The 27,614-nt window shown below is 41.7% G+C and overlaps 1 protein-coding gene and 1 pseudogene across 7 annotated transcripts; one reads left to right on the forward strand and one right to left on the reverse strand.

Moving 5' to 3' along the window:
- Positions 1 to 7,302: 7,302 nt before the first annotated feature.
- SAR1A (secretion associated Ras related GTPase 1A) lies at positions 7,303 to 27,347 on the forward strand. Of its 7 annotated transcripts, none has more exons than XM_031015371.3 (8): positions 7,303 to 7,558; positions 14,892 to 14,960; positions 15,672 to 15,745; positions 15,865 to 15,984; positions 16,534 to 16,599; positions 19,652 to 19,755; positions 23,551 to 23,682; positions 24,967 to 27,347. In XM_031015371.3, the coding sequence occupies exons 3-8, from the start codon at positions 15,688 to 15,690 to the stop codon at positions 25,081 to 25,083; spliced, it is 597 nt and encodes a 198-aa protein (XP_030871231.1). In that variant the 5' UTR covers positions 7,303 to 7,558; positions 14,892 to 14,960; positions 15,672 to 15,687; the 3' UTR covers positions 25,084 to 27,347. The 7 variants fall into 7 exon arrangements, with proteins under 7 accessions (XP_030871231.1, XP_063566111.1, XP_004049584.1 ...); XM_063710041.1 differs by having other exon boundaries at positions 7,303 to 7,495; XM_063710040.1 differs by lacking the exon at positions 7,303 to 7,558 and adding an exon at positions 7,692 to 7,894.
- LOC109028572 (calmodulin-1-like) lies at positions 13,559 to 14,051 on the reverse strand (annotated as a pseudogene).
- Positions 27,348 to 27,614: the final 267 nt, after the last annotated feature.

The following is a 27,614-nucleotide window of genomic DNA, read 5'->3' on the forward strand; positions in this document are numbered from 1 at the left end:
TAGCCTCTATCATCTCTATCCTGCTTTAAAAAGACTAGATGGGGCTGGGCGCGGTGGCTCATGCCTGTAATCCCAGCACTTTGGGAGCCCGATCATGAGGTCAACAGATCGACACCATCCTGGCCAACATGGTGAAACCCCGTCTCTATTAAAAAATTACAAAAAAATTAGCTGGGTGTGGTGGCACGTGTCTGTAGTCCCAGCTACTTGGGAGGCTGAGCAGAAGAATCACTTGAACCAAGGAGGCGGAGGTTGCAGTGAGCTGCTATCGCGCCGCTGCACTCCAGCCTGGGGACAGATCAAGACTCCATCTAAAAAAAAAAGAAAAAAAAAAGAAGACTAGCTAGGCTGGGTGCAGTGGCTCACTGGCTCACACCTGTAATCCAAGCACTTTGGGAGGCTGAGGGGGGCGGATCACGAAGTCAAGAGATAGAGACCATTCTGGCCAACGTAGTGAAATCCCATCTCTACTAAAATTACAAAAACTAGCTGGGCATGGTGGCGGAAGCCTGTAGTCCCAGGTACTCAGGAGGCTGAGGCAGGAGAATCGCTTGAACTCGGGAGGCGGAGGTTGCAGTGAGCTGAGATTGCACCACTGCACTCCAGCCTGGGGGACAAAGTAAGACTCCGTTTCAAAAAAAAAAAAAAAAAGACTAGCTGGAGTCACCTGGTGTGCTTAGGCAGGAGAATTTCTGCAGTCCAGTCTACCCAGGAGTAAGGGCTGAGTGCTTTCCATGATGCAGGGTTTTTAGTTTGTAAAACAACTCAAGGCTGGGTTTGGTGGCTTACATCTGTAATCCCAGCACTTTGGGAGGCTGAGGCAGGAGGATCACTTGAGCTCTGGCCTCCAGCTTGGGCAACACAGTGAGACTCCATCTCTAGAAAAAATTAAACAATTAGCCAGGCATGGTGGCATGTGCGGGTGGTCCCAGCTACTCAGGAGGCTGAGGCAGGAGGATTGCTTGTACCTCGGATGTCGAAGCTGCAGTGAGCCATGATTGACCACTGTACTCCAGCCTGGGCAACAGAGCAAGACTCAAAAACAAAGACGCAAACAAAAAAAAAAAAACAGTTGGTCCTGGGAAGAGTGGGATGAGTTAGTCACCCTCCCTGGAACGCCAGAGGCCAGCTTGGTCTTAACCAATTAAAGAAGGAAATATTCCTAGAAAAACCCTTCTGAGAACTAAATTCCAATTGCTGCTGTGGTCTGTCAGGGAGAAGAGTCCCATGAATTGTCTAAGAAGGAAGGCCCTCCCGACATCACAGAGAGGCGACTGAGTCCCTGTGTGTATCAGGCACTATACTAAGCACTTCACAAACATGATTTCACAGAACACTTGAACTCTGTGAGGTGGTACCATGATCTGTACCCAAGGACAATCCAAGGAGAACCAGCAAAGGAGCTCCTGTCCTGCTTGCTGCTCGGTGGCCAGAGGCAAGGGGGACTTTCCAGAGGTGGTGGAAGTAGGTCAGACCTAGGTGAAGTAAGAGAACAGGAAGAGTGGCCTGGGCAAGGGAGGGAGCTGGGGATTGGGTGAAGTGACCTGGATTGGAGACCTGGCTCCAGAATGTCTTGCTGTGTGGCTTTGGGCAAGTCCCCTTCTTTCCAGGGTGGCAGCGTACTGTCAGTGAGAACTTTGGCCTGAACTTTTTTTTTTTTTTTTTTTTTTTTTTGAGACGGAGTCTTCGCTCTGTCGCCCAGGCTGGAGTGCAATGGCAGGATCTCAGCTCACTGCAAGCCCCGCCTCCCAGGTTCATGCCATTCTCCTGCCTCAGCCTCCGGAGTAGCTGGGACTACAGGCGCCCGCCACCATGCCCAGCTAATTTTTTTTTTGTTTTGTTTTGTTTTTTAAGTAGAGACAGGGTTTCACTGTGTTAGCCAAGATGGTCTCAATCTTCTGACCTCGTGATGATCCGCCTGCCTCGGCTTCCCAAAGTGCTGGGATTACAGGTGTGAGCCACCGCGACCAGCCATGGCCCGAACCATCTTAAGGTTCCATTTGGATGCCCCATTTTAGTGGAGGTAGGTGAGAATTCCAGAAAGCAGTGCTGTTTCTGGGGAGTGAGGAAATTAAAGACCACTTTTCTGGTCTTTGGGTCTGATGTGAGAGCTGTGGAGGCAGGACACAGCCGGCATCCTGGCTTTCTCAGGCTGAGATTTTCCAAGATCACGAAGGGATGGAATTTCTCAAGATGCCCAGTACTTGTCAAATTGAAGATATGCCAAAAGAGGGTCATGAAAGTCATGGAATACTTTAAATGTTTTAAATGTCTACATTTAAATATGTTTAAATGTCTATGCTTACCAAACCAATGCATTTAACACGTATTAAAAAGCAGAGCAGAGGGCTGGGAGCAGTGTGTCATGACTGTAATTCCAGCACTTTGGGAGGCCGAGGCGGGAGGATCACTTGAGGTCAAGAGCTTGAGACCAGCCTGGGCAATATAGAGATAACTTATCTGTACAAAATATTTTTTAAAAATCAGCTAGGCATGCTGGCACACGTCTGTAGTCCTAGCTACCCAAAAGGCTGAAGCAGCAGGATCCCTTGCCCAGGAGTTTGAGGCTGCAGTGAGCTACGATCATGCCATTGCACTCCAGCCTAAGGCACAGAGTGAGAAAAAAAAACAAAAAAAAACCAGAGCTAGCTGGGCATAGTGGCTCATGCCCATAATCTCAACATTTGGGGAGGCCCAGGCAAGACAATCATTTGAGCCCCAGGAGTTTGAGTCCAGCCTGGGAAACATAGCAAGAACTTGCCTCTAAAAAATAAGAAAGATTTTTTATCAAGCAGGATAAAAAAAGGAAAAATAAAGAGTAATATGAAGAACAAGTGACAGCAACTCCTGGACAAACCAAAGCTGGTATTGGCTGCATCCTTGCAGGCAGTGCATATTCCCCACCTCCACTGCATCAAGCCCAAGAGAAAGGCTGAAGGGGATGCTAAGGGAGTTAAAGCCAAGGTGAAGGACAAACCACAGAGAAGATCTGCAAAGTTATCACTAAAACTGCTCCTCCACACCAGAGCCAAAGCCTAAAAAGCCTCTGCAAAGAAGGGAGAAAGAGGTACTCAAAGAGAAAAGGGGGAAAGCAGATGCTGGCAAGGGTGGGAATAACCCTGTCTATCTAATGCTGAGAATATGTAAGGGAGTAAGCATACAGTCGGGGGAAGAATTACATAAGATGCCTCCTCTCAAACCCTCCATTGGTTCTTCAGGTCACCAAAAATAAAAGCTAAAGTCTTTCAAGATTTGCCTCCTGTTAAGAAACAATTCTCCATGAAGCTCTTTGATTTTTGCACTTCTTTCAAACAGAGGTACCAGCTGCCTTTGTTTGGACTATCTTTTGAAGGACATTTATATAATGAACAGCCTTGGAAGACAGTGTCTCTCTGGTGCAGGGGACAGGTCTGTATACTGCCCAGTGTCATACCATTTCCCACTGGGTCAGAGTTCAGGCAGGTCCGCTTGCAGCCATTATGAAAGATTTGGGTTCCCTAAGTTCTGGGTTCCTCAGCTGTGTTGCACACCATCGAATGGGCAGTGTCCATTCAGACTGCTCTGTGTCACCCCATTGTCCTCAGAAAGGAGGAGGGAGGAAGGGGCAAGTGGAAGTAACACAAACAGGAAGTTCATGCTGCTCGCTATGCCGGAAGTAATAAAATAGTTTATCTCTGATCCAGGAGTCCTGTGACTGCCAGCCTCTGAGACTGTGTCAGGCTAACCTGTTAACCTGCAAGTTAGGTAGAACCCCAGAACCTCCACAGTTCTGACCACAAACACCTCACCCCATTTCCTACCACTCCTTCTGTTGCTCACCTTGCTTGGTCACGCTGGCCTCCCAGATGTTCCTGGAAACTGCCAGGCACACTCCTGCCTTAGGGCCTCTGCTGTCAGCCTGGAACAGTCTACCCTGACAGCCATGTAATGTCCTTCATGTTCTTATCCAAATAGCACCTGGTTGGGGCCTTTCTTGACTTCTGTATTTGATTTAGTTAATTAATTAATTAATTTAGAGACAAGGTCTCTCTCTGTTGCCTAGGCTGGAGTGCAATCATGGCTCACTGTACCCTCAACCTCCTGGGCTCAAGCGACCCTCCTGCCTCGGTCTCCCAAAGTGTTGGGATTACAGGTGTAAGCCACCATGCCCAGTCTGACTTCTCTATCTGAAACAGCCTTCCCACCAATAAACTGGTGAACTTTTGCCAATCTGACGGGTGAAAATGGTACCTCAGTAAGTTTTAAATTTATCTTTTATTTTTTAAAATCTATTTCTATTTCAGTATAGATATAACTATACAGAGATACATAGACAAATAAATGGATTTATATATTTTCTATATTATTCTATAATATCTATATTTATATTTTCTATAGTATCTATATTTCTATTACTATTTTATTATGCTTGAGTCCTTTTTGGGCCAGGTGCTGTGGCTCATGCCTGTAATCCCAGCACTTTGGGAGGCCTAGGCGGGCGGATCACTGGAGGTTAGGAGTTTGAGACCAGCCTGGCCAACAAGGTGAGACTTCATCTCTACTAAAAATACAAAGACCATGTCTACTAAAAATACAAAGATTAGCCGGGCTCGGTGGCTCATGCCTGTAATCCCAACTATGCAGGAGGCTGAGGCAGGAGAATCGCTTGAATCCGGGAGGCGGAGGTTGCAGTGAGCCAAGACCGCCACTGTACTCCAGCCTGGGTGACAGAGTGAGACTCGGTCTCAGAAAAAAAAAAAAAAGAAAAGTCATTTTTATTTCCTTTTCTATGAATTATCTGTTCTGAACTGTTGCCTATTTTCCCATTGTGTTGTTAGTCTTTTTCATACTTCTTACTTGCCTATGATGTGATTATTTTTCTCAACTTGTCATTTGTCTTTTGAGTTTGCTTATGGTGTCATGATTGTTGTTATGCCATATAAGTTTTTAATTTTTATGTAGTTAAATTTGTCAATCTTTTCTTTTATGGCATCTACATTTTCTTTTCTTTCTTTCTTTTTTTTTTTTTTTTTGAGATGGAGTCTCACTCTGTTGCCCGGGGTTGGAGTGCAGTGGTGTGATCTCGGCTCACTGCAACCTCTGCCTCAGGGGTTCAAGCGATTCGCCTGCCTCAGCCTCCCAAGTAGCTGGGATTACAGGCGCCTGCCACTACGCCTGGCTAATTTTTTGTATTTTTAGTAGAGATGGGGTTTTACCATGTTGGCCAGGCTGGTCTCGAACTCCTGACCTTGTGATTCGCTGGTCTCAGCCTCCCAAAGCGCTGGGATTACAGGCATGAGTCACCACGCCCGGTCTAGATTTTCAATCATACCCAGAAAGGTCTTCTCATTGCAAAATTATAAGGAATCCATGTTTTCTTCTGTTTTTCTAGTACCTTTATAGTGTCATTTCAAAATGCACACATCTTTTCATCACTTGAAACTTGTTTAGAGTAATAAACTTTTTGGAGATTCAACCTGTAGGTTTTTTTGACTACCCAATTGTCTCAACCCCTTTTATTATTTATTAATTTATTTAACAACACATAATAGAATCATTTATTGAAAACGGTACTCTGGAAAAACTATGTGCACAACAATGCCTGTTTCACCCATTTTACAGTGGGTACATGGTGGTCTGGGGCATTTGTCAACTTGCTCAAGCCTTTAGGTAAGTAGAGTTTGCGGCTTTTCTGAGAATCTGCCTGCATATTCCCTCCTTCCCCAGCCTCCCAAGCCATCCTGTGGTTCAGACACCTCCACCTTGTGCAGCCAGGCTCTCAACAAAGCCAGTAATGCAATGTGTTGGCTTGCACTGGGCTTGCATCTGTGTCTCCAGGATGCACAAGGGGTTCCAAGCCCCATGGACACATTGTCCCTGGTTTAGCTAAAGCTGGTGAGAAGCCTCAGAAGTGGCCTGACACCTTTCTGTGACAGGACAGGGTTCAAATTCAACATCTAAGACCCCAGGATGAGCGGAGGGTAGAGTGTGGTGAGCTTGCCCACTCAGCTCCCTGAGTATTGCTGGAGTCCCAGGTGCTACTTTAGTTTTATTTCTGCATGTACTTTAGTCATTTCTGTACTTTGCTCTGTTCCATTGTGTTTTTTTTGTGTGTTTGTGCATGTGCACGCACACCAGTTTTAATAACTTGGGCTCTATAATATGTTTTAATATCCAACAGGGTTAGTTCCCACCTCCTTGTTCTTCATTTTGAAAGCCTGTTTCTGGACTAGTTTTGTTTGGTTTTCTATACGAATTTTAGGAACAAATAGGGTAATTAAAAAAAAAGAACTAAACCACACACAACCTATTAATCCTATTAGTACTTTAATTGGGATTATGTTAAATTTAAATTTTACTAAAGGAGAATTGAGATCTTCATGAACCCACAGACGTCATTCATCTTTCCATTAGACTGTTTTATTTGTAAAATGAGAGTAATAATAGTACCAATCTCGTGGGACTGTCCTGAGAATTAAATGAGAAAATGCATGCGAAATATACTGGGGTGAACACGTTGCTTTGCCACTTAGCTGTGTGAACTTGGGCATGGTAGGTTATTCTGAACATTGCTCTCTCATTTGTCAATAAGGATAATACTAGCATCTGGAGTCACAGGACTCCAATGACGGTGAAATTAGACAAAGCGTGCAAAGTACCCAGTGCTCTGCCTGGAACATAAGTGCACAATAAATATTAGCTGTTTTTCTGTTTTTCTAAAACATAGGCCACCCCAGGGCAAGGAAGTGCGACTCAAAGCAAAAGCAGCTGGGCGCGGTGGCTCATGCCTCGCATCCCAGCACTTTGGAAGGCCGAGGCCAGCGGATCACTTGAGGTCAGGAGTTCGAGACCAGCCTGGCCAACACGGTGACACCTTGTCTCTGTAAAAATACAAAAAAATTAGCCAGGTGTGGTGACATGCGCCTGTAGTCCCAGCTACTCGGGAGGCCGAGGTATGAGAATCGCTTGAATCCGGGAGGTGGAGGTTGCAGTGAGCCGAGATCGCGCCACTGCATTCCAGCCTGGGCGACAAAGTGAGACTCCGTCTCAAAAAAAAAAAAAAAAAAAAAAGCAAGGAAGAAAAAAAGCAAAAGCTTGGAGGGATCCACCTCAAGTGGAGGGCCCCAAGGCCAACTCATCTTTCCCAGGACCTATGCCACCGTCGGTACCCACTTCTGACTTTCCTGGTGCGTCTGGAATGGGAAGCCGCGATCCCGAGTGTACCAGGCCGCTCAGGGACTCCAGGACCCAGCCCCGGACCCAGGGTTCCGGCGCTGCCACGTCTCGCGCGGTCAGCTAGCCAGACGGGAGCAGGCGGGGCCGAGACGGGGCCAGACCCCGAGCGCGCTTTGTCACGCCTTATGCCCGCCCCTCCGCGGCCCGAGTCGCTGGTGGGACGGCACCGGGGCAGAGAGGCGTAACGCTGTGAGGGGGCGGGGCCCATTACGCGCCCGGAAGTCCCGGGGAGGGGTGTGACGTACATCCGGCGAGTAGCTGGCGGTCCCGGGTGCTGCTGGTTAGTGTGCTCTGAGGGAGGGTCCGAGCCAGCCGCTGTTTTGCCGGAGGAGCCCCTCAGGCCGTGAGTCTGAGGGTCGCGTCGGGGAGGGGAGTTGGGGCTCGAGGGGCTGGGACGGAAGGCGGGGAGGTCGGAGCGGAGGCTGGCCCTGGCGGGGTTGGGGGGGGAAGTGACACGCAGGCGGTTCTGTGGGGCCGCGGGGTTGATTCTGGGCGGGGACGGGCCAACTTGGCCAGATCTGCTCCGTCCCCTGCTGTCCTCTTTGCCTGGGGTCCACCTGCATTCCGCTCGGGGGTCTCGCAGCTGCTGGGCCGGATAACAGTTTCTTGTCTGTACCGTGCGCTCCGGTTTACGAAATGGCTCCATGTCCTCTGTCTCGGAAGAGCCTCACAGCCCTCGGTGAGGCGGGTGGGAGCCCTTGATGATTATCCTTGTTTTATAGACTCGGAGACTGAGGCTGGCCAAGGCTCCGCAGTTAGCGAGTGTGAGCGCTCGAACCTGGTCTACAGGCCCCTAGTCCAGGGCTTACCCCCAAGTCAGCGCTCGGTTGTCTTCCGATGGCCCGGGTCGAACCCTGTATTTTCTCCTTCCACCTTCCCCTTTTCCCCTGTCTGGTCTCTGCATGGAAAAATTTCCTTATGTGCATTTGACATGGATTAGCGTTTTCTTCACGATTCTAGCCAGTGGGTCAGGAGCATCTTTATCTTGTTGATTCCATCGGCTTCGGTTGCGACAGGGGGCTTAGGGAGATTTGCCATGGGGCTGACCTTTGACATTTACCCCGCAGCTAAGCAGAGTTAGCTAAAAGCCAGCCGCCTACTACCCCAAATCTGCCTGGAATGGCGTCTTAAAGTTGCCCTGATTATGTATAACAAGTAATGCGTAAATTTTTAAATTGGCTAATGGTCAGATTGGTGCCCTCCTTTTCTATTAACATTTGTTTGAATCATTTAGCCCTGGAATTCGCAAGTTTTCATTTTAGGTAATTAATAGTGTTTTGTTCATAGTTTAGAGACCTACCTTAAATTTTAGATTACTCTTAACTTCTCGTAAGGTGGTACAATGGACCAAGAATAGAAAATAAATAGAATGCTAGTTATTAAAATACCATTCAAAAGATGTGATGAGTTGTAAGGAAGAGAACTTCGGAAGATCATCCTCTGTGTAGTTGGTGGGTTAAAGAAGTTTTAGGTTTGTTTTTTTTTTTTCAGCAATTTTGTGGTTTGGGTTTGAATTTTATGTACTGTTAACAGGAAGAGCTTAGGCTTTGGTGTTAGAGATGAGGGTTTAAGCCCTGGCACTATTACTTTTTCAACTGAGCCGTCTTAAACGACTCAGCAAAACTAGGAGTATCCTCATCTTTATCTTGTTAAATGAGGCCAGTGATCCTTGCCTGGTAGGGTTGGTGTGGGGATGAAATGAGATGTACAAGTACTGTGCAGATTGTAAAACTACTGATGAGTTGGTACAAATCCTAAGATCTTAAGGAGAGAGGATCCACCAAGGCCATTTTCAGCTGCTGAGGAGGCTGAGGTGGGAGGATCTCTTGAGCCTGGGAGGTTGAGGCTGCAGTGAGACATGATGGCAACACTGCACTTCAGCCTTGGAGACAGAGTCTTGGTCTGTGTTAAAAAAGGGGGGGCGGGGGCATTTTCTTAACTTTGGGTAGCAGTGCAACCCGACTCTTTGGATCTAGTAAGGGTTTTTATTATTTTTAGCTCACCTGAAGAGTTTCTTCAGTCAGCCTCCACTCTGATCACTCCTTTACAACCCAACACTTCTATATACATTTGTACTACACTGGTTTTCAGTCAATACTTTACAGACTTGTAAAAAATGTTTACATCACTTTAGAAATTTTTCTTTCTTTCTTTTTTTTGAGATGGAGTTTTTGCTCTTGTTGTCCAGACTGGAGTGCAATGTCATGACCTCGGCTCACTGCAACCTCTGCCTCCCGGGTTCAAGTGATTCTCCTGCCTCAACCTCCCGAGTAGCTGGGATAACAGGCGCCCACCATGCCTAGCTAATTTTTGTATTTTAAGTAGAGATGGGGTTTCACCATGTTGGCCAGGCTGATCTCGAACTCCTGACCTCAGGTCATCCACTTGCCTCAGCCTCCCAAAGTGCTGGGATTACAGGCATGAGCCAAGTATTTTCAACTAGATGAATTCTGCAAAGGTGAAAAGGAGAAAACTTTAAATAGTTTTTCATGGCAATTGAACTACTTTAATTTTCCATTTTATTTTCCTTTGACACTCCTGCTATTTTAAGCCGTCTCCTCCCTTGGAGCATACAAATCAGCAACAGCCAGGATTTAGCTACTTGGATGCTTTAATTCTTCCCTCCAAAATGATCTGAGTGGGAATGACCTTAATGAGGGGTGTGCTCTAAAGGTGAGCTGTGCTTCTCCAAGCAGTAGATTGAGAAAAGTATAGGAGGATGTTTGGTTTGAGGGAGTTGCAGAGGAAGGGCACATTGTTCTTTTACTTATTTACAGTAAATGGGAATTTCAGCACAGGAGCTTTATTAAGTATATTTAAGTTGTTGGACTCCTTAAAGTGCGGACTCAATTTCCAGAGAAAACTATTAGTTAATGTGATAAATGCGGTCTTTCTGCTGAAATATATTTGTTATTCAAAAGGCAAAAAAGAAATCACCTCATTTAGTATTTTTTCGTAAGAGCCTAGTATGTATCCACCCAAACTGCCAAACTTTATTTGGCTGTCTTTGGTAAGGGCCATGAAAAATAAATATTAATTAGGCCCTAAAATTTACAGATTAGGCCATGGGCCTGATAAAAACCCAGTAATTGGATGAAAAACATACCAGCTCTACTTTTCAATTTACTCTTTTTTTTTTTTTTTTTTTTGAGATGGAGTCCTGCTCTGTCACCCAGGCTGAAGTACAGTGGAGCGATCTCCGCTCACTGCAACCTCTGCCTTCTAGGTTCAGGCGATTCTCCTGCCTCAGCCTTCTGCATAGCTGGGATTACAAGCAAGCGCTGCCGCACCCAGCTGTTCATTTTATTCTTCATCTGGCATTCTTTGAATGTAAGGGGATTTTTTTGTGGGTAATGCTTTTACTGGTTACTGTTCATGAAAATTTTGAATGCAGTTGGTCATATCTAGTATAAAGCCCTGTGTTCAGATGCTCTTGCTGATGGAGAGGAGTAAAAGTGTGGACCTTCCATTTTTCTGCACCGTATCTGAGATACTAAAGCAAAAATTCAGCATGGCCAGACAATGCTGAGAAACCTTAAGACCCACCAGTGTGTCTAGATCCTACCCTCTTAATTTCATTCAGAGGTCATTTTGCTTATTACCAATATAGGTAAACCTTTTAGTAGCTTTTGATAGCTATGAGAAACAATAGAAAAAGTAGTGTTAATATCAGTACCAGTTAAGTTATTTACTGGCTTGGGAACTTACTGCTATATCCTGAAAAGTATTCTTTTTTTGTTTTTTTGTTTTTTGAGACAGGGTCTTGCTCTGCCACCCAGGCTGGTGTGCAGTGACACAATCATAGCTCACGGCAGCCTCAAATTCCTGGGCTCCAGCAATCCTCTTGCCTCAGCCTCCCAAGTAGCTGGAACTACAAGCACGTGCCACCATGCCTGACTAATTTTAATTTTTTTTTTTTTTGTAGAGATGCAGGTCTCTCTATGTTACCCAGGCTGGTCTTGAACTCCTGAGGTCAGGGAGGAATCCCCCACCTCAGCCTCACAAAATGCTGGGATTACAGGTGTGAGCCACGGGGGCCCGGCCTGAATAAGTATTCTTATTTTAAGAAAATCTATTTGTAAAATGAGTTTGGGTGTGATTATTCATGTATGAAAAGATTCTCTTCTTATCCCTTAATGGTTCTCTAAAATAGTGATGTCATTTCTTTTTATAAATTGAGACCCGTGTCTGCAAAAATGATTAAATATTGAGATAGCATTGGTAAATGGAGCAGGGCAAGTGGTGCTGGCCAGTAGAATTTTGGGTGACTTTTGTTTTTTAGAGCTGTTTACAGGATAGATTAATATGTTTTTCATTCAAATCAATGTGCTTTTCATTCTTATTTTCTATTTAGTGCATCTAAGTGGCATTTTGATTCACATTATTGATGAGACTGATTTCCTAGAGTTGTTCTTCACTGGATGACAGCAGTCGTATGTCTAGGGAATGTGAATGAACCACTGCCTGGAGGAGTAAGTCACACAGTAAAAGAAAGTGTAGGCATACCTTGGATATACTGTGAGTTTAGTTCCAGACTACTGAAATAAAACAAGTACAGTAAAGCAAGTAACACGAATATTTTGGTTTCCTAGTGCACATAAAAGTTACGTTTACACTATACTGTAGTCTGTTAAGTGTACAGTAGCATTATGTCTTAGAAAATACGTACCTTATTTAAAAAATACTTTATGGCTAAAAAATGCTAACAAGCATCTTAGCCTTCTGCGAGTCATAACCTTTTTGCTGGTTGGGGATCTTACCTCCATGTTACTCCACGTTGATGGCTGTTGACTGATCAGGTTGATGATTGCTAAAGGTTGGGATGGCTGTGGCAATTTCTTAAAATAAGACAACAATGAAGTTTGTTGCATCAGTTAATGCTTGTTTTCAAGAAAGATTTCTCTGTAGCATGCAATGCTGTTTGATAGCATTTTACCCAAAGCAGAATTTATTTCAAAATTGGAACCAGTCCTCTTAAACCCTGCTGCTGCTCAAGTAAGTTTATGTAAACTCAAGTAAGTTTTTGTAATTTTCTAAATCATTGGTGTCATTTCAACAGTATTCATAGCATCTTCACCAGGACTAGATTCCATCTCAAAAAAACCACTTTTTTTGCTTATCCATAAGAAGCATCTCTTCATCCATTAGTTTGATCATGAAATTACAGCAGTTGTCACATCTTCAGGCTCTACTTCTAATTCTAGTTCTCTTGCTGTTTCTACCACATCTAAGGTTACTTCTTCCTCCGAAGTCTCGAACCCCTCAAAGTTTTCCACGAGGGTTGGAATCACTGTCTTCCTAACTCCTGTTAATATTGATATTTTGACCTCTTCCTGTGAATCATAACTGTTCTTACTGGTACCTAGAATGGTGACTCCTTTGCAGGAGGTTTTCAGTTTACTTTGCCCAGATCCAGCAGAGAGATCAGTCTATGGCATTGATGGCTTTGTGAAATATATTTCTTAAATGAAAGACTGGCAAATCGAAAATACTCCTTGATCCATGGGAAGCAGAATGGATGTTGTTAGTAGACATTAAAACAACATTAACTTCTTTCTGCACCTCCATCAAAGCCCATGGGTGACCAGGTGCGTTGTCAATGAGCAGTAATATCTTCAAATCTTTTTTTCTGAGCAATAGGTCTTCACAGTGGGCTTAAAATACTTAGTAAACCATGCTGTAAACAGATGTGTGGTAGGCAGAGTAGATTTAGTATAGTTCTTTTTTTTAATTGTAATTTTTTTTATTGGAAAACAAATACACAACTTGGAATGGATTTGAGGCAAATTGTGCCATAAGCACATTTTCTTTAAGTGGCTAAACAAAGTTTAAAAAGCAAGTAACAGTAAAAGAAAATGTTTCTGGTACAGGACCAGCAGTACAGAAAAAACAGTGTGTGAGGTACCTGGGAGTACCTGGATAATACACCCATTCTGTAGTAGTGCAACTTTTAAGTACATATTGTTGGCTGTCCGTAGTCCACACAGAGTTACAACTCCATACTTCAACAACATGCTGACAGTTCCTAAAGAAAACTACTTTAAAAAAAGGCATAACCCAGATGTTCCCTTATTTGACCAACTCCACCTAAGTTTAGATGTGCAGAAGGGCTTAGATATATCCAGAGTAAGCCACAGGCAACATGTTACTTCATCAGTTTTCTAAAATAAGGTTTCAGGGCAATGACAGTAAGGGAAGAACACATGGAGGAATGAAGTCCTTATTACCATACATGCATATTTTTTTTGACAGTAGGGAGAAGCCTTTTACAGATAAGTTACAAACAAAAGGCAAATAAACAGTTTTGTGCAAGAAATTTAACACATTCTGTACAAGGTCTTGATTATGCTGTCATCATTTGTACAAACTCATAGTTTACTTGACCATCACCATCAGGATCTGCTTCCCTGATCATTTAATCAACTTCTTCATCTGTTAACTTCACTCCAAGGTTTGCCATCACATGGTGAAGTTCTACACCACTAATATAGCCATTGCCATCCTTATCAAACACACAGAATGTTTCTCTAATTTCTTCTTCACTGTCTGTGTCTTTCATTTTTCTTGCCATCATTGTCAGAAATTCAGGGAAGTCAGTTGTGCCATTACCATGAGCATCTACTTCATTAATCATGTCCTGTAACTCTGCTTCTGTGGGATTCTGCCTGAGACCTCATTACAGTTCCCAGTTTCTTTGTTGTTATAGTTCCATCACCATCTTTGTCAAATAGTGAAAAAACTTCTTTGAATTCTGCAATCTGCTCCTCAGTCAGTTGGTCAGCCATGCTGCAAGTGCTACTGGTTTCCGAGACGCAACCACACAACCACTCTGCTCGCTCACTTGCTCCACTTGGACTAATTTAGTGTCATTCTTAAGGGCCCTAGGATTTTCAAAATGGTAAATGAGTATGGGTCCTAGGATTTTCAGAATGGTAAATGAATATTGGCTTCAACGTAAAGTCACCTTGCATTAGCCCATAACAAGAGAGTCAGCTTGCCCCTTGAAGCTTTGAAGCCAAGCAATGACATCTCCCCTCTAGCTATGAAAGTCCTAGATGGCTTTTCAAATAGAAGGCTGTTTTGCCTACATTGAAAATGTGTTGTTTAGTGTAGCCACCCACCTTCATCAGTTATCTTGCTGCAGCTTCTACATCAGCACTTGCTTTTTTACCTCGTGTTTTTATTTTATTATTATTTTTTATCAGCAATAAGGCTGTTTCATTTTCTTGACGTTCATGGGTTTGCTGGAGTAGCACTTTTAATTTTCTTCAAGAACTTTTCCTTTGCATTTACAATTTGGATAACTGTTGAGTGCAAGAGGCCTAGCTTCTGGCTTATCTCAGGTTTTGATGTGTCTTCCTCACTAAGCTTAATCATTTCTAACTTTTGCTTTCAAGGGAGAGACCTGTTACTTTCACTTGGAGAATAGGGAGGCCTGGGGTGGGGGCAGGGCTGTGGAGGAAGTCAAGTTTGCTGTCTTCTGTGGTTGTGGTTTGTGGCACAACAAAACAATTATAGTAGTAATACCAAAGATCACTGATCATAGATCATGATGACAGATATAAGAATAATGAAAAAGTTTGAAATATTGTGTGAGAATTACCAAAATGTAACATAGAGACATGAAGGGAGCACATGCTGTTAGAAGATGGTACTGATACACTTACTCAACTCAGGGCTGCTTCCAACCTTCAATTTGTAAAAAACCAGAAAACCTCAGGATCCACAAAGTATCATCAAATGAGGTATGCCTTTATATTTTTAACTCCTAGTTCTCTGAGTATCATAGATCAAAAACTATTAGGAAACAAGTTATTTTTGCACATATAAGGATTCTAGACTCTCCTCCAGATTGCAAAATCTGTGTCAAGAAAGAATATTAGTTTCTCTTTACTTTGCTTCCTCCCCTCCCCTTCCATCCCCTCCTCCCCTCCCCCTCCTCCCCTGCCCTGCCTCCCCTCCCCTCTTTTCTTTTCTTTTCTTTCCTTTCCCTTTCCCTTTCCCTTTCCCTTCCCTTTCCTTTCTCCTGTCCTGTCCTGTCCTGTCTTTTTTCTCAGAGTCTCCCTCTGTTGCCCAAGCGAGTGCAGTGGCACCGTCATGCCTCACTGCAGCCTCAAACCCCTGGGTTCAAGTAATTCTTCTGTCTCACCCTCCTGAGTAGCTGGGACTTTTGGTGTGTGTCATTATGTCCAGCTATTTTTTTAGTTATTTGTAGAGATTGAGTCCAGCTTTCTTGCCCAGGCCAGTTGTGAACTCCTGGGCTCAAGTGATCCTCCTGCCTTGGCTTTCCCAAATGCTGGGATTCCAGGTGTGAGCCACCATGCCTGGCCTGCTTTCTTATTCCTGAAAACATGGGACTATAAATGTGCATCATGGCTAGGGAACAAGAGTTAACCTCTCCACAATTGTACTGTCATTCAGAAAGCTAATGTTTGCTACTTTCATATTTTATACAGGTAGTAAGCATTAATAATGTCTTTCATCTTTGAGTGGATCTACAATGGCTTCAGCAGTGTGCTCCAGTTCCTAGGTAAAGCCATTTCCTTGAAATACAGGTTTCAAAGTTTGTGCATTTCCTTCAGTAATTTAACTACAAATAGGCTTTGGTCTGTAGAGAGCAAATGTGTTAACAATTTTTTTCTCTTTTAGGACTGTACAAGAAATCTGGAAAACTTGTATTCTTAGGTTTGGATAATGCAGGCAAAACCACTCTTCTTCACATGCTCAAAGATGACAGATTGGGCCAACATGTTCCAACACTACATCCGAGTAGGTTTGACAATATCAGGTGACCTTTTGATCTTTAAAGGTCAGTGTTAGGCGTGGAGGATGAATCCCTAGTTGGTGGAGTTCTTTTATTAACTAAAGTCCCAAAAGCCAACTCATACGAGAAAGTTCCCTGTAAGACACACTCAGGTTATGTACTTTCAGATCTAAACCTCTGGAACTTTGTCATTATCTGTTGTCACTGGTCCTGTAAAGGGACACCTCTCCTATACCTACTTCTAAGAAGTGGAAAATAGCTTGGAAGAAAAGAAACCTTTGGCTTTTAGAATAGTTTAAGAACATTTCACCCTTGTATTCCTTTTCTTTGTTGGGAGTGGGGCATTGCCTGGGCTGGTCTCAAAAATCCTGGGCTCAGATTATCCTCCTGCCCTCAGCCTCCTGAGTAGCTGGAACTACAGGCGGGTACCACCACACTCAACTTCTTGTATCTTTTTCTTTACAAGGTGAAAGCATTGATATTGGCTTATAGTACTAGTAGTTGGGGGTTGTTGAATTGACAAGTTTTTTTCTTCTTTTTAAACAATTTTTCAGCATCAGAAGAGCTAACAATTGCTGGAATGACCTTTACAACTTTTGATCTTGGTGGGCACGAGCAAGGTAAGCGATGACTCAGTGGAAAGCATGTTTATTGACTTATTTTTTTGTGCCCCCCAGCTCCTTTTAAAAGCAGTGTGTCATTTTTACCTTTTAAATTACTTACATTTTAGAATTAGGATCTTATTGCTTTAGTGAAGTTGTTTTATTCATTTATTTTTTTGAGTAATTTCAAACTTGTCAAAAGTTGCATTAAATAATACACAGAAGTCCCCTTCAATATTACCCTATTGAGCTGGGATAAAGTTAGCCATAATGTATAACTATTCAAGAACTTTTAAGTATTTGCCTGATATAGCCAAACTCAACTCAAATCTTGACTGAAAATTTTTACAAAGCAGGACAGCATCTTGCCATTTTAATCTGTACTACATTTTTACTTATTAATGTAATTTACCTTGTAACTGGAAAATATGTTAAAAGATATATGTATTGCTTCAACAAGAGTAATTATTTCATCATTTTAACTAGGCTTGCCCTAAGCCAGTATATTTTCTTCTATACCTTTTGCCCAAATTTGTTAGTCTCCTCCTCCCTACATAATACATATTAATGCTTATTTTTTATGAACTGTTGGTGAGCATATCATGCCCCTTTACTCTTTAATACTTTAGTGCCATTTTCTAAGAACAAAGATATTTCCTTGTATATAATCATAATAGTTATCAAATCCAGGAAGTTTTATTTTTATCCACTCTGTATTTCCTTTTTTTTTTGGTCAGTTGTCCTGATAATCTCTTTTATACCATTTTTTTCATCTTGACCAGGTATACGGTATCATATATCTAGTTATGAAGTCATTTTTGCATCCTTTATTCAATGGAGTGAAAGTATGTAGGAAATTAAATATTTATAAGTAATTTCAGACTTGTCAAAAGTTGCAAAAGTAATACAGTGACTATGTGTGATTACTCTGATACAAGTTGATATTTTGTATATTCTATCCATTTCGGACAGTTGGTGGAACATTTCCTTCTACCTTTTTGCTTTCCTCAGAAGTGCTTTTTGCCTACTCAGGCTATGTCTTTGGTTTCCAGATTCCTATCAGGTGTTTAGAGACATACAGAGTGTCATCTTTGTCTGATGGGCACTCAGTTCACATTTCACAAGACCATAGGTATAGGAGTAAAACATTTAAGATGTGAGAATAAATATTCTGGGAAGGTAGGGAAAAGGAACTATTGAGATTCTGTCAGATTTACTTACTTGTTATTACACTGAGTGGAGAAGTCTTGTTTTGAAACATTAGGTTGAGCTAATACCGTTTTTTTCTTTTTTTTGAGATGGGGTCTTGCTCTGTTGCCCAGGCTGGAGTGCAGTGGCACAATTTTGGCATACTGCAACCTCTACTTCCTGGGCTCAAGCAATCCTCCCACCTGTTTTTTGTAGAGACTGGGTTTCCGCCATGTTGCCCAGGCTGGTCTTCAACTCCTGAGCTCAGGTGATCCACCTGCCTCAGCCTCCCAAAGTGCTGGGATTATGGGCGTGAGCCACTGTGCCCAGCCTAATACAGTTTTAAAAAAATGTATAGTAAAATATAACATTGGTCAGTTCTAGTTGTTAAGCCTAATAATTTTATAGTCAGTGATTTCATTAACATATAATTACATTTTAATTAATTTATTTAATATTTATGCCCTGAAAAATCATGTATATTATGATCATAATCACATAAAATACCAGTAAAGAAAAGAGACTGGAAGAAAATATCAAAATATTGACAAGGGGTGTGTTTTGATAGAGGGATTAGAAATGATTTTGTTTCCTTTTTTTCTGTAAGGAGCTTGTATTTTTTTCATTTCGGTAAGAATGGGTATATGGTGTCCTTTCTGCTGCTTCCACAAAAGGATTTGTAACTGCTTACAAATTTAAATTCAGAGCAAGATAAGACTGAACCTAGACCATCTGGAGAATGCAGAAGGACCAGACGCCAGATGGTTTTATATTCCTGAACTGGGAATTGTAGATTGTTTGGTGTGATAAATTTAGGTTTCAGGTTTTGTTAAAAGTAAGAAGGGAAATGTATTGATGTAATTAGTTTTGTTTGTTTGACTGAGGAAAATCTACTTAACAAAAACACTTTTACATAATAACCTAGCCACCATTTTATAAAAGTTACTAAAGTACTGTACATCTGGAGGTTTCCTTTTTTTTTTTTTTTTTCGTATAACTTAAAAATTTTAACTTATAAAAGGAGAGCAAGTTCGATGTAACGAAATCAGTATAGAACTACGGAAAGTAAAATGGAAAGTTCCTTCAACCTCTTTTTCCTAGCTCCACTCTTTAAAGGTAACCATTATTAACTGATGTAGAGATGGTTCGTTATTCATTCTACTGCAAGGGCTAGAAATTAATGGCTTAGAAATGATAGTACAATTAAATCACTGCTTCCCAGCCTTTATCGTTTCATGTCACAAGCAAAAAAAACAAGTAATATTTATAAGGCATGCTGGGTTAAATATGGTAGGTTGAGATAACTGGCCTGGGGCCTTGAACCACTTGTCAGGCCTAGTCTCCCTAAGGGCTGAGCAGAGGAATGTGTCAAGACACCTACACACAAGTTGGCTAGAAACTAACTGGGACTAAAGTTACATGGACAAGTAATTTGTATCCTGATGTTTTAACTCAGAGGTTGCAAACTAGACTTGGCCCCAGGGGCAAGGCAAGTCATTTAAGTGAGTAAAATTGGCTGGCTGTAAGACAGCAGGGAAATTTTGTCAAGCAAAAGTGTTCAGACATCATCTGAAGGGGCAGCCACTGCTTAGTTCCTGCTGATAATTGTCACGTGGATAAGTAGGCATGGGATTGCCAGATGTTGCAGTTTTTCAAAAAAAGCGGAAACTCTGATTTTCAAATTTACAAAAATCAGGTTCAGCTCATGGACCATCAGTTTGCATCCTCTGTTCTGAATTAATACTGGCCAGAACTTGGAGAAATCCATAGAGTCTAATCTTACTGAAACCCGACCAAGATTTGTCCATTTTATAGACCATTAGGTTATTCATTTTCACAATGTGTATTTTTTACTCATGCAACTACAAACTTTGTTTTTTAGCACGTCGGGTTTGGAAAAATTATCTTCCAGCAATTAATGGGATTGTCTTTCTGGTGGACTGTGCAGATCATTCTCGCCTCGTGGAATCCAAAGTTGAGCTTAATGTATGTTTTGTCCTTTAATGTGTATTTTAATGTATATTTTGTCCTTTTTTGGCCTCTATTTTTTTTTTAAGGAATATAGCTCAGTAGTGCCAGTAATTAGTCATTCCAGTTAACATTTGGCAAAAAGACCTAGTTGCAGGAGGAAAATGTTTTAAATCTAAGACATTGCTTTTCAATGTCCTGAGGAAACTCAGCTCAAACTTGAATAAATTAACTGTTGTTTCTATCATACAGTGATTATATGGCCAAGTTTGCTCAGGATACTCCTCATTTATGCCTGTTGTCCCAGCATAATTAATAGTATTCCGTTTCACGTGTCATGAACAGTAATTCTGTGTTTTTTTTTTGTTTTTTTTTTTTTTGACGGAGTCTTGCTCTGTTGCCCAGGTTGGAGTGCAGTGGCGCAATCTCGGCTTACTGCAACCTCCACCTCCTGGGTTCGAGGGATTCTTCCGCTTCAGCCTCCCGAGTAGCTGGGACTACAGGCACGTGCCACCACGCCCGGCTAGTTTTTTGTATTTTTAGTAGCGACGGAGTTTCACCATGTTAGCCAGGATGGTCTTGATCTCCTGACCTCATGATCCACCCTCCTTGGCCTCCCAAAGTGCTGGGATTACAGGCATGAGCCACCGCGCCTGGCCCATGAACAGTAATTTTTTATAAGTAGTGTTGGCATAGTGAAAGCCTAAAAGCGATATTAGAGTTCTTTACATTTTTGAATCTGCATTCTCAGCTTGTGCCTACGCACCCTCCCACTGAATGACTTGCCAGACCTTCATGGTCTGTTCTCAGTCTTCAGTTTTGGTTGCATACATCCTTTGATACTATTAAGGACTCACTTCAAGTTTTCTCCTTTGTCATCATTGCATTTTCTCTTGGCTTGATGGTTTCTATACTATTGGCTTTGTTATCCCTACTCCTTTACCCTATATCTCTTCTTTCTCTTTGATTTATAACGCCTTGCATTCTTGTTTCTGGCAACTTGAACCTGTCTTGAATTTATTTCTAAGTATGTTTCTCACATCTATAGCTCCAGCCTCATGTAGAATTGCCTGCCACGCAATCTTTACCTTGCTTTTTTTTTTTTTTTAAACAGAATCTTCCTCTGTGGCCCAGGCTGGAGTCCAATGGTGCAATCACAGCTAACTGTAACCTCCAGACTTCTGGGCTCAAGCGATATTCCTGCCTCAGCCTCCCAAGTAGCTAGGACTACAGGCATACACCACCACACCCAGCTAATTTTTTTTTAAAAAGTGTTTTTGTAGAGACAGGGTCTCATTATGTTGCCCAGGCTTGTCTCAATCTCCTGGCTTCAGGTGATCCTCTGCCTTGGCCTCATGAGGTGCTGGGATTACAGGCATGAGCCACCATGCATGGTCTCCATTCTCTTTGTTTAAACTCCTCTTTTCACTCTTGATTTTGGAGCTACCTCTCTGGCTGATACTTCTGTCTCTTTGAGAAGCACTAGTTCTTCTGGTTAGTCCTTAAATGTTGGTGTTCTCCAGAGTCTACTTTCTCCTAGGCTGGTCCCATCTACTCCCTTCATTTGGCACCTACATGTCAGTGACTCTCAAATGCATTTCTCTCCTCTAGACCTCTCCTGAGCTCTAATCTCATACCTAATCCTGCCTGCTCTCGACAACTCCTACTACTGATTCTGTTTTCCTATAATGGAACTATTTGTCTTTCCCACCCACCACCTACCTGGACATGCAGTCCACAAATCTGTGAATTAATATAAATCCTACCATGACCCTGATATGCACCATAATGCTAGAAGGAACTTTCTCAGACTTCATTGCCCTACTTAATATCCTTTGATAGTTCTCTATCATTTTCAGGATAAAATCTATAAATCTTTTGCATAGCACATAGGATCATTCATGATCCTCTCTCTGTTTCTTTTTACTGCCTACCTTGAACTATATTCCAAACAAACAACTTAGCCATTGTTGAATATGCACAAGTAGCTACTGCCTGGCTTTTTCACCTGTACCTCTCCTCAACCCCTCACTTTGTCGGCAAATTTTGAAATGTTCTATAAGAGACCTCAGCGTTCAGATATGACTGCTTCTGGTAAGCCTCCCTTGACCTCTGAGACTGTGTTAGACTCCCACCTTACCAATGTCTGTTGTCTTTATTGATTTTTTTATAGTTCTCTCTCATCAGACTATGAACTAACATGATAGGGACTGTGTCTTATTTCTTTGCAAAACCCCTGCACCTAGCAAAGCATTAGACACATTAGGTACTTTGTTGTTGCTTAATGAATGAAGGACATTCTTATTCTAATTTTGTGTAACATTTCCTGGAATTCCAGATGGTCAAAGTACGTTTCCCTTTATCTCTTTAACTCTGCTTTCCCCCCTAGCTTTCCTATTGGTGACAACTAGATTCCCAGGCTTGAAATCAGTGCCAGTTTTGACTCATTTGTCTTTTTTTAATTTTTTTTTAATCATTTAGACGTTGGTCTCTTCAATTCTTTCTTCAAAATGCCTCCTGCAGTATTCATTGAATGCTCTACCTTAAGCTAGATCATGATCTCTTACATGAACACCACAGATAGATACTATTTGTGAATTCATTATACTGAAAAATAAGATTTTATTCACTAACTTCTGGATTTGTGGTCTTTTAGGATATATTGCAGCTCACTTCTCACAGTGGCCCCTAATGTGAGTCATCTCTTATCATCCATTTACTTTGTCGCTGCATGTCTATCTAAATGCTTGAATCCAGCCATGCAGTACTGTGTGGCTTCCTGAATTATTGTCCTAATGCAAAGCCGTTGTTTATGTTCTTACTTCTCCTTTACACCTATCCAAACCCTGCCCTTCCTTTAGAACCCTGTTTAGGTTCCAGATCTTTTCTAAGACTTTGCTCAAGCCCAAAATTGCCATTTTATTTCCCTGAACTTGTCTTAATGTTAATATTCAGTTCCCATTCATTGTGACACTTATCCACTATGTTGTGTTCTTACTTGGCTTTGTTAACATAAATGTGGCTGGGCGTGGTGGCTCATGCCTGTAATTCCAGCATTTTGGGAGGCTGAGGTTGGCAGATTACTTGAGGGGCAGGAGTTTGAGACCAGCCTGGCCAACATGGTAAAACTCCATCTCTACTAAAAAAATACAAAAATTAGCCAGGCGTGGTAGCACATGCCTGTAGTCCGAGCTACTCAGGAGGCTGAGGTGGGAGAATCGCTTGAACCTGGAAGTCACAGGTTGCAGTGAGCTGAGATTAAGAAAAAAAGGAAAAAAACATAATGTGAACATAGAGTGAGGATTTTTTTGAGGACAGGAATGTGCTTCCTTTTGTATCCTCAGTGCCTGAGATAGTTACCTTTCCTACTGTATTCCTCTCAATGCCTGAGAGAGTTCTTCGCACACATTGGGACTTGGTGAATACTTGGGGACTTCCTGTAGTCATCTTTGAGGCTCTGTAGCCAGAGCATTCATTCTTGTAGGACTTTGCTGAGGGACATCCTGAGGATAGTTTGTGGCTGAGCAGATTAGCTGAAAAGTTAATGTTGGAGCAGTTCTGCTGCCTTGTAAATAAATAGACTAAAGTTGCAACTGTTTCGAGGCACTTAGGAGATTTTTACTTAATGTCATGGGTGTTATGTAATGTCAAGGTGAATCTTTAATCACTCAGGTATAAAGTTGAACAGATTTTCACTTTACATTAATTCCTTAAAAGATTAGTGGAAGTCAGAATTTTCATTATCTGGTGGGCTTTTGTAGATTCCTCACTTAATTCTTTTTTTTCTTTTTTTCTTTTTTTTTCAATCTTTAGGCTTTAATGACTGATGAAACAATATCCAATGTGCCAATCCTTATCTTGGGTAACAAAATTGACAGAACAGATGCAATCAGTGAAGAAAAACTCCGTGAGATATTTGGGCTTTATGGACAGACCACAGGAAAGGTAAGAGTAAATATTTGGGTTACATATAAAGGACATTAACAGTTTTTAAAACATGATGTTTCGCTATCTAGATTACCCTTTTCTTTTAAAGGCTTAAACAGGCTTAGGATTAGTTTTACTGTGGGTATTTTGTAAGCTCACTAGAGGTTAGTAAGCTTTTTGTAAGTTAGTAAGTTAGTATTTTGTAAGCTCACTAAACGTTCTTTTTAACGTTTTAAATGGGATTCATTCATCAGGTATTTGAGGAAGAAGGAAATGGTAGAAGAGGCAGATTTACTCTTCTAAGAGTTTATGATTATCTTTCAAATTTGATTCTGAGAAATTGCTTTTGAAATAGCCCTTTTTAGCCAGAAAATAATTTTTTTTTTGGACTGGAGTTTGCAGGTTATGAAGAAAAATAATCATTTCAATCACTTTCCAAGCATTGAAATCAAAGCACTTGATTATCCTCATTGCTTCTTGCCGAGAGAGGTAGGACTGTTGGCCGCATTTTGCAGAGGAAGAAACAGAGAGTGATTTGTTCAGGTCTACACAGCAAGTCAGTGATAAAACCAGAAAAAGAACTTGAGTCTTCAAATCAATAGTTTTTACTGTCTTCAGTTGGAAGGAGGACTCTTGTAGAAAAGCAGGCTTGAGAGACAGAAAATCTAGATCAGATAAAGTTAAGCAGGAATCTTACTGTTCTTTTTAGCCTGGGGTTTTGGCATATTTAGTTTTTAAATATCTTCCTTTTCTGTGATAACTTTCTGACTTTTTTACGTGGTTCCTTAGTCTCACCTCTTCTTGATTATCTGTTTCTTTATAGAAATAGTTCCTTTCTTTCATTTAATTTCTCCTCTTTTGCATCAGTATTAAATACACATGAATTCTTCATTTCTTCAGTGCCACCTGTTATGAGTGTTTATTTCTGCATGCTTTTGTTAATGAGAATGTCCTTATTTTTAAACAGTCCCAGACCTCTTTTCTGCATCAGAGAGCATGCTTGTTCCATAAGTCCCAGTGGCTTTTTTCTTGGTTTGCTGCCGTAACTTTACAGATAAATATTGGGTGTTCAAAGCAGATGCTCTTCAGAGAGAAAGGCTGGGAATAGAACTGTGCTGCTTATTCTATCCTGAAAACACGAAGCCTGGGGAAGTCATCTATATGGCCTTGACCACATTTCTGTAATTAATACCTACTTAGGTTTGCTTTTAAGGAATGGATAAAATGATTGTAATGATCGTCCTTTCAATCTTTTCCACCACAGAGATGCTAACAGGCCTTTCTTGGTTTTGCCTCCTTTAGGGGAATGTGACCCTGAAGGAGCTGAATGCTCGCCCCATGGAAGTGTTCATGTGCAGTGTGCTCAAGAGGCAAGGTTACGGCGAGGGTTTCCGCTGGCTCTCCCAGTATATTGACTGATGTTTGGACGGTGAAAATAAAAGAGTTTTACTTCTCTGGACTGATCCTATTCACAGCTTCCTCATGAACTTTTCTAATAGAACAAGGAAAGCTCTCCAACCATGTCTGGCGTTGAGAAGCCAAGAGTCTCTGTCAACTCTCTCATTGCCCAGTGGTGACATGTGCTCTTCTCCACACTGTTGGGAGGTAATGCTGCCCCACGTGCTGGTGCAGGTCAGTATCCTGGGACTTGGAAGCTGGCAGGATTTGCCGGGTAAAGCTGTGTGCCATCATGGGGCACCTGAAAAGAAAAACACGTCTCACCACTGTGGTTGATTCAAAAGAAAGTGATTCTATTTTTTAAAGAAAGTGTTGTTAATGTAATTGGTATCCCTCCTAACTTTTTGAGTTCACAATTTACTTGGTCCAGAGTTTTCTATTCTTTTTTTTTTTTTAAACTAATGAATGACATTTAGATACTTCATAAAATTATGAACAGATATGGAGGCCAGAGCTCATCTGGGTGAACTTACTCCTGCTGAGTTAGCAGGTTGGTGAGAGAAGCTCCCCTGAGCTCACCTGTCTCTCTGACTGCCTTGGAGTAGGTGCCATAACCTTGTGCACAGAGAACTAGAAAAGGGGCAGAACCCCGGCCTTGCAGTTGTGGCAGGTTTCCACTGTGGTAAGCTAGGGTCATTCCTCATCAAGGAATGTGTAGCAGATTGTTCACTGTGGAGGAGTTAATTATAGAATGGGTTATTGTTGTTATTCTTACTCATGAAGTTACAGATTTCAGCCAGTCTTTGCTTTTATACTTTTGTGAAATTTAATTTCTCTCTATAGCACCTTCCTTTTTCGTTTTCAGTTATCAAAAGTGACTTTGACCTCATAAAAGAGTTGAGAACATCTCTCATGTCACATACTGCAGGTGCGTCAGTTACTTTTGCACAGATTCTAGGGGGATGTTTTTCTGAATAGGAAGACAGGATAAAGTTAACAGCTTAAGGGCTCTTAATTCTGTGAGTTGAGGACTTAAAAGTATTGTAGCATTTGTTTGGATCCATGAAAAATGTATTCAGTGGGCTTTAAAATTTCCATTTGCAGAATTTGGTCTCTCAGGCTGTTTCTGAGCTCTTTTTCTTACATTTTTTCTCCTTTGACACCTATTTTATTGGTGTTTAAAGTAAAGGTTAACATCTGTAGCTTTTCCAGGTTTTTTTTTTTTTTTTTGGTATGAAATTGTCTTTCTCCGTTGCAGAAATAAGCTGGGGAAACACTAACCCAAAAACTTTCTGTAGAGCTGTTCCTTTGGAGGCAGCATCACTTATTGGCAGTAAAGACTCAGTATAAAAGCACCAGCATCCCTACTTGGGTGATGGGGATTAATTTTATAGCATTCCATTTTCCTAGTGCCACATGTGAAATTGGATTTTGATGATCTTAATCTATATTCTACCCTTACAGTAAAAGATCAAAAGATATATCTCCTATGAACAGATTGGAGATAGGAGATGAAAAGTTGGGAGGATGTCTTTATTCTAATATGAGGGTAGGGAAAATGTGGATAACATTACTGGGGTGAGGGAGGCATTGTTCTTTAGTTGGAGTTCTCATTCTTATTCTCCAGTACTGACTTGTGGGGAAAGCATACTTTTTCACTGCCAGGTACTGAATGCAGAGGCTCAGTGAAGTATATATGTGGGAAGTGCATGCATTTCGTTTATTAGCAAACATAGCTGGATTAAGACAAAATTGTTGGTTTGGAAAGGGGTTAAAGCCTTAAGTGAACAAATCTAGCTAACAGTGAATGAACTAGGTAATATAACTTGCATATTTTTAATTTCCTTTGGTTAAAGGTCCGCCATACTTCTCTATTCGGAGACATGAGAAGTATGATTACTTCAGTGTTAGTTTTCTTAATTTTTTTTTCCCCTATTTGTCCCTTGTCACTTTGTTGCAAGCTAGAAATCTGTGGGTTATACATAGGGCAGCTCTTTGTGAAAGTGGTTTATTCCACTGGAGAAAGGGGATTGAAAATCAGTTAGAACCAATGTATTTCTTGCCCCACGGAACACTATTCCTATAAGATAGCTGAAAGAAGCTGCTGTGAGGAGCTCAGCTCCAAACACAGGATCAGCACCTTGTATAGGAATTCCCATGAATTATGACTTCTCATTCTGTTTTATCAGAGTGCATATATGTCCTATTTCAGGAAAAGTAAAACAGTCATTTACGAAAGAAAGTCAATCTGTATCCTAAGCATTTTAATAAAAAGTTAAAACACATGTGCTATTTCCTTTTTTTTGCATTGGTTTGTTCTGAGCTCTGAGTTTGAACAATGCCGTTTATTTGGGGAGGCAACCAAAAGTTCCCTGCATAGAGGAAGAGACATTTAGGGTACGTGTGAGATACTTGAATTTTGCCACCAGGAGGGGGAAAAAGGCTGGGGTACTAGAAGTAATAGATTTAGTACTACTTGAGAGATTTGGAACATGCTATGGACCCAGGGTTGTTGGTCATCTCTGCAACAGGATGGGGATGGCAGATGTTTG

The sequence above is a fragment of the Gorilla gorilla genome, chromosome 8 (genome assembly GCF_029281585.2).
Source record: "Gorilla gorilla gorilla isolate KB3781 chromosome 8, NHGRI_mGorGor1-v2.1_pri, whole genome shotgun sequence".
NCBI classification, from domain to species: Eukaryota; Metazoa; Chordata; class Mammalia; order Primates; family Hominidae; genus Gorilla; species Gorilla gorilla.